The sequence below is a fragment of the Macrobrachium nipponense genome, chromosome 10, assembly GCF_015104395.2.
Source record: "Macrobrachium nipponense isolate FS-2020 chromosome 10, ASM1510439v2, whole genome shotgun sequence".
Classification (NCBI taxonomy): Eukaryota; Metazoa; Arthropoda; class Malacostraca; order Decapoda; family Palaemonidae; genus Macrobrachium; species Macrobrachium nipponense.
The window spans coordinates 46711609-46719108 of record NC_087204.1 but is presented as its reverse complement, the minus strand read 5'-3'; the positions used below and the strand labels follow the sequence as shown (position 1 = coordinate 46719108).

General features: G+C 35.2%; 1 protein-coding gene across 5 annotated transcripts in view; it reads right to left on the bottom strand.

The window, feature by feature from the left end:
- The window catches only part of LOC135223605 (uncharacterized), a 910537-nt gene that overhangs the window by 408663 nt on the left and 494374 nt on the right, over positions 1 to 7500 (bottom strand). For all 5 annotated transcript variants that reach the window (XR_010316536.1, XM_064262183.1, XM_064262184.1 and 2 more), the window contains 2 exons: positions 3747 to 4007; positions 262 to 456 (listed from right to left, as the gene is read on the bottom strand). Coding sequence is in view for 4 of the 5 variants with exons in the window: in XM_064262184.1 (XP_064118254.1) it covers positions 262 to 456; positions 3747 to 4007 (456 nt within the window). In the remaining variant the exon portion in view is untranslated. The remainder of the gene's footprint in view (positions 1 to 261; positions 457 to 3746; positions 4008 to 7500) is intronic.

Sequence of the window (7500 nt, the reverse complement as noted above, 5' to 3'; positions counted from 1 at the left end):
ATAGATTTTGTTAAATTCTAAATCTCATACGCGATTACTTTGTGTTTACGTACATTTCAATCAGATAATCACTTCTCATTTGGGAAAGCATTTTCTTGCCACATATATAAATGAATCAGAACACATACTCGTAAACACAATAGATGGTTGAATATTATACACTTTGAAAAACTTAAGCAAAATGCCATATATCTGTAATCGTTAGTGGTAAATTAAACACACTAATTTAGTATAAACATGCAAATCAGCAAAGGAACTCACATGAGCAGTTCTTGCAACATTCGTTGGTTGACGGCCTAACGGTGTAGGTGAACTTGAGTATTGCTCGTCCAGAATCGTAAAAGTGATCGGTGCCCATACAGATGTAACATGGACAGCGATCCTTATTACTGCTATCATTTGACCTCCACAGGTTGTCCTGTTTGCTACGGTGCCTCTTTTCCAAGATGTATTGATCTGGGAAAATATGGACGATGACTAACATTAAACAGACGAATGCTCGACAGATTTCATTCTCTAAGAGAAACACAAACAGAAGCTGTTTCCTTTTGTTTATAAGTTTCACATGTGACAAAAGTAAAAATCATAATTTTTCAACTACTGAAAGGCTCAAGCTCTACATTAATCTTCCTAAGTTCTTTAAGGATTCATTAATATTTTGACGTGACATTTTCCTAATAATAATGTTAAAGCTCAGGACTTTCAAAGAGAGACGGATAGAGAGGGAAAAGTTATGTCAATAAATCTTTTGAAACTGAAAATTTTCATTTCAATAGGGTAAAGATAGATAATGAAAAAAAGATACTTGAATAGTATTTGACATTACTGAAGCCGTAAGATGATAAAAGGCCTGGAATGTATCCGCCTATGCTTCACCTCCAAGATGTTATTAATAAACATGGTGGAAGCTGAATGGGACGCCATGTTCAATACAAGCCACTCGGCTTTGTTTTCAATGGTAAATATCTTAGACTGCAATCTGGTATGACGGTAGGAAATTATCCTTCAAACATTTACATGAACTTTTACGAGAGTAGGCTAGCTAATTCCAATTCACTCGACAATATCGTATGGCCCGTTATGTTGAGGACATATTTAGTATTTGGAAAATTCAGCTGAACATGGATCATGCATTAATCCTCTTGAATAAACCGATATCTTCGATTCAATTTACCGCTGAGAAGGAAGAAAATATACACTACAGCTTTCCTGAATGTCAAATTAAGAAATAATATTTTAAAATTCAAAGTACATCGGAAAGCTGGCAACAATTATCTTACTGTAGATGGCAGGTCTTCTCAGCATATGTATGTATAAAGGGCCGGAATATGATCCATGGTCAGCCCTGAATTTTGACGTCATTGGTGCTTACTCATAATATTACTTTACACGATACAGATGAATGTTTCTCGATTGTGAAATAATCTTTTCGCTGAATTAGTCATAATGCTAACTTTAATAGCAACCGGAATTGCTAAATTTAACTATTGCATATTCGAATCGAAATACCACTGATACAACTGAAATAAGAAACAATACGGCAGTTTACAGAACTCTTTGTGGGTTAATAAATATTATATTTGACAATAAGCAAAACCTGTTAACACACGGATAGCCAGCATAAGTATAGTATTGTTAAAAATCAGAAACACAATTCCATTAGTAACCAATTCAGTTGTTTAAATCAAATATTTTATTCAGAATCAGTAATTTCAATGAAACTGTCAGTATTCACTATAGTGAGAACAACCATTTTACAAGTATATATTGCTACAAGCATCCTTCTGACCCCTGTTTAGTTTTTTTCTGCTTACAATCATGAGGGAAAGTTTTCAAATGAGGGAGAATTGCTTGTAATCATGAGGGAGAATTCGAAATATAAGGGAAATCGAAAGAAATAAAGTAACTGCTTCATGTAAAGCATAATGTGAAAGCAAAACCGTGCTGTTGTGATGTTTTCGAGAACTATGCGATATCTTTTACTTGGTTTTTGTTCTTTTGTTTCCTTAACGATGTCTCCTTGACGGAAAAAGTCTCTTTAACGACATTCAAAACTTATTTATTGCCTGTCATACTCTCGTCGCGGACGTCAATGTCTTTAACCTAATTTGAGGAAAAATAGGACCCTTAAGGGATTATTGCCCCCTTCCATCAATGTACCTTGGTCTTCAGACTAATTTCACGAGGGTCGTTGACAGAGATCAGCCCCTTAGTTCATTAGATTTCACACCCTTTCATGTGTGGTCCTTCTGATCTGACCTCTCACCCTCACCTTGTTTATCAGTGTCCCGCTCCTGCTGCTCCACCTCCTCGCACCTGCATTCCCGCCTACCGACCAAATCTTTCATCCAATTTAGTACCCCATTGTACCCTTTCTTTCCATACCTTTCTCTGCCAGCATTCATTGACCTTTCCAGGTACCTGCAGAGATTAGCGGCAAAGATGAAAGGACCCTCGGAAATCACAATCGTTTTGACTGATCAGGTAGACATTTCCGGTGACTCCCAAAAACCGGATATAAATATGGGCTAGCAAGGCCCATCAAATCACATTACGCCCTAACGAAACGTTGTCACGCCTCAGTCCAGTGACCTCGGAGCGCCACTCTAGTATAACTGAGTCTTGGTGATGACCACCAGCCAGCTCCCCCTACTACTACTCTGTCTGGAAGCCGGACTCTGTCTCGAATTCCAACCCGCATTCCCTCTTGAAGCTGTCATACTCTGAAGTACCTGGGCACTGTCTGATCAGGAGCGCTCTTTCTTTGATTCCCTAGTGGAGAACTGCAAGTGACTGAAGTCCTTCCGCTGATGCCCTGGCTCTATCTGTGCCTGTCTCGTCCACAAACAAAGGTGACTATATTGGAAGTTGGTTTGTCGGTCCCTTACCTACTATTCCTTGCACTCATTCCTTGTTCCAATTGTTTCTCCTATTTCCACACCTTCATCAGCCAATCTCCTTCAGAGACCCATGTGAGTTAGTCTGTGCAATCGATATTTTCTTATGACATCATTGTGGAAGTGATATTAGATTTCGCTACTTCGCTAACAGTAAATTCATTGTGCTAACAAAGTACTGAACCTTTGATATATCTTATGTTTTGCATAATTTTCTCTTTTGCAATGAACATTTTATATGTTTACTGCTGTTAGTATTGACTGCTTTGCAAACTCGTATGGACTTCCCCCTTTGTGTGCCGCCTCCTCTAGTTCAACAGTACCACTCAACATTTTATTGCAAGTGCCAAACTTGGGATAGTATTCTTGAGATCCCAGTGGGAGCATAGCTTGCTTACAGTATTCCACCATTTACTTTTGAGTACTGTTATCATCTTTGAGGGTTTGATCCGGATTTTCATGCACCATATATGATAATAAGATTTAGTGTTACTTTGCTTGCAACACAGTGGGCACATTTGCTTTGATATTGTACATAGTAGTCATCAGTGTTTCAGTGCCATGTAGCCAGTCTGTGCTCCTGTTATTTTACTCTTCTGATTCACTTATATAATTATATCTGTAAGTGTACCCGAGGGCCGATGATCTGGAAAATATTGGGAATTCTGAAAAGGTAAGGCATTAGCAATAGTAGTAGCAGTAACCCAAGACTGGCGAATTAAAGGTGATATTAAGCTTTTGACAATTACCATATGCATTAGTAGCAGAAGGAAATGGAAAGGAAGGAAAATATCTGTAATTATCCCAACAGTATAACCCTGACAGGAGAGCATGCACTCCGCTTAATACCTGAATACATAACAGTAAATCCTCTTTGAAGAAGTGCTGACAAAGAGGAAAATTGGGCATTTTGAAGGTTATTATACTTCTCAGGATGTGGGGATGTTGGTCTGACATCAAGAACAGCAACACTGTAGAGCCCAGGTTCCAAGGTTAAACACTGAACTTCAAAGTTATAATGGTCCAAGCTACTTTGGTTGATGAAGTAAATCAGCGTGCACTGCTCTACCGCCAAAGGCTCAGCACTTATTATCGCTATTATGACCATACCTGGAATATAAGAAATAATTATTTACGTATATCCACACGAGTATATATATATATATATATATATATTATATATATATATATATATATATATATATATATATATATATATATATATATATATATATATATATATAAACACACATATATATATATATATATATATATATATATATATATATATATATATATATATATATATATATATATATTCATAGAGCTGGAGGAAGGAATGAAAGGAGTCGACTAAGCGTTTTCGTATATTTTTCACACCTCCTCAGGGTCAAGCGATACAAAAATTCATAATTTGTTACAAAGACACCTCTGTGGCAGCAATACATAAATATAAAAACTATTGCACTAGTATTCAAAAACTAATTGTCTAAAAATGTTGTTTACAAGTAGTTCATCCAATTTGTACATTCCGGGGCTGCTGTCGGTCAAATCTACACGATTTTTCTTTATTATACATGACTCAACAAAGTTCGATTTGCGATGTCTTTAAGAACATGATCTCTCACTTTTTTCCAATCATGGTATGGTTGCATTCATTCATAAGTTGAAACAAACTGCTTGCATTATTCCCCGTTCTGACATTATATCAATGTTGCTTCAATCTTGTTTCGAGATCCTTTCCACTATGTCCCACGTACATTTTATTGGTGTTCGTACCACTTAGTACTGGAAGCTATCTGGTATTTCCTGCACAGGCGCCAGTGGAGGGCTTTTGCTACTGGTTCTGTCCAAGTAGCTGACATTCGCTTGCTATGTGGTGTATGGTTTCGATTTTCATATTGCACTTCCTGCGTATGGGCGAGATGTTATTTCCATCTATCGTTCTTTGAACCTATCTGGTTCTTAGGGCCTGATCTTGTGCCACTGTTAGCATTCCTTCTGTTTCCTTCTGTAGCCATTGCCATGTTTCATCGCTGGCCAGTTCTTTAGTCTGTGCTTTTATTGCTATTATCATTATATTATTATTCAGAAGATGAACCTTATTCACATGGAACAAGCCCATAGGGGTCACCAACTTGAAATTCAAGCTTCCAAAGTACATAGTGTTAATTCCAGAGAAATAACAGAAGGCAATAGGAATTACTGAGAGAGGAGATCGGTTATTAGAAAACCACATAAGTTTACAAATTAATAAATATATAAAAAAAATGTGAGTAAATTATCTACATACAAGGAAAACTGTATTAACATAGTAATGCACTGTATCTTCGCTTGAACTTCTGAAGTTCCAACTGCACAACATCTTCAGGGAGAATGTTCCACTCTCCCATAGTGTGAGGAATAATGGACCTCTAGAACTGAGAAGTTCAACGGGGAGGCACAAATGACCTACAACAGTTTACATTCATTTCATCACTGTTATAAATATGATGCCTTACGAACGCTACCTAACTAATTTTCATGCTGCCTTTGCAGAAACATTTCATTAGATGTTTCTCAAAATGAAGATGTCAATCAGAAGTTGCACCTATAATAAGTAAAATTTCAGATTTCTTCCGCGGAGTCCCATCCACCTGAAGGGGAGGATGGGATAGAAATTCTGTGGGAATTCTGCTAATCAATAGTGTTTCGTTTTACTAGAGATCAGGCTAATACACAACCGACTAAAACCATTCACTGATCCATATCCCGACTGATGCTGAGAGCAGCTTCATTTCTCATAAGTGGAGGCTACTACACCCAAAAGTATTTAATAACCAATATAAAGGTTATTACAAGACCTACATGGAATTTAATATATACATTCTTCATTATTGTCGGAAAAGTACTTGTTTTAATGCTCCTAAATGCTAGTGTAACTACTAACTTCTTAAGAATATGGATATATTTTTCGTAATAGTACTATTATACGGTAGTTGAATCAGGTTTTTTATGTTGTAAGCTTCTACTGTTTTGAATCAGTAATTTGTGCGGCTTCTCATGCATTGCATGGTACATATTCATAATAATTAAATATCCTGCTTATATTCATAACAACCTTAGCTATTTCATCATTAATGTATTCAGGACTACACATGTAATGCTCTTAACAACGCTGAAGTGAAAACTTGATTTCTTAACCTTATTGCGTTAACCACAATAAAATTGTATATAGGCAGAAATATTTGGTTTTCAGTAAACTAATGAAACCCATTACTAGTTCTATGTATTACACAATCCAAAAAGGGTAGGCAACCACTTTTTTAAATTTCTATCGTAAATGTAATTGAAGTTACTAATTCATTTAACTTGTCAAAGAAGTATTTACACTCATGTTTCCTGGCCATAACTTTTATATTGGTCAAACGAAAAAAAACTGGACAAGGGAACCGAAGAACATAACAAATGTTTAAGATATGCACAGATGAGCAGTGGAATTTTGTACATAACAAAAACATATCATACAATCAACTGGGAAGGGGCATAAAGGTCAGGTTATTTTCATAATGGACTGGTAAATATATATATATATATATATATATATATATATATATATATATATATATATATATATATATATATATATATAAATATATAAAGTTACTGTCAAAATACGAACATCACTGAAGGCATGCAGTAACTTGACCCAATAATTTCAAAAGAAATATGTAAAATGTTTAAAATTTAAGAAAGACGGTGCATAAGCAAGTAAGGGCAACCCCTGAAAACTATCGGGAGTATGTTTTTTAGCTTTTAACGGTTCTGAATCCTTATTTGTCCACTATGCATATTATTTGGAAATTTCCTTAACTATTTATAAGTCCATCAATGGCTTAAAAATAAAGTCGAAGCCAGTCAGGGCCTAAATCCAGTAATTTCCCCTCTTTGGTTTGGTTTTAAGTCGTCAGGCAAATTCACATGGCATTGTGATTATCATACATACACACACACACACACACACACACACATATATATATATGTATATAGTATGTATATATATATATATATATATATATATATATATATATATATATATATATATACAATTTTCATTAAAGCACTCGTTCCCTCGCTAAATGCCCTGTTTATTTTGTCATTTTTTTCTACTGTTCTGTTTACTTCCTGCTAGTTTTACCTCTTTGATTTTAATCACTTTTTAGTCATTTACTGAGTAGGTTTTTAAAGTATTTCAAGAAACGTATAATATATATATATATATATATATATATATATATTATATATATATATATATAATGTATATGATAATCACAGTGCTATGTGATTTCTTCATATCACTTAAAATCACAGGTGAGAAAATTACGTATTGGGTGTAGGTCCTGACTAGTTTCGACTTTATTTCTAAGCCATTGACGGAGGACTGATACATCGCTTAAAATTCACAATATATATGCACAGTTATTAGCACTGCAAATTGAAACACTAAGAATTACAGTTCATTTTACAATTATTTCCAGGCCCATTCCCTCAAAGGATTGGAAATTTAGGAAATTGAACAGCAAGGATATCAGTTAATTTCTAAATTTACACTGGGTTGTTTTGC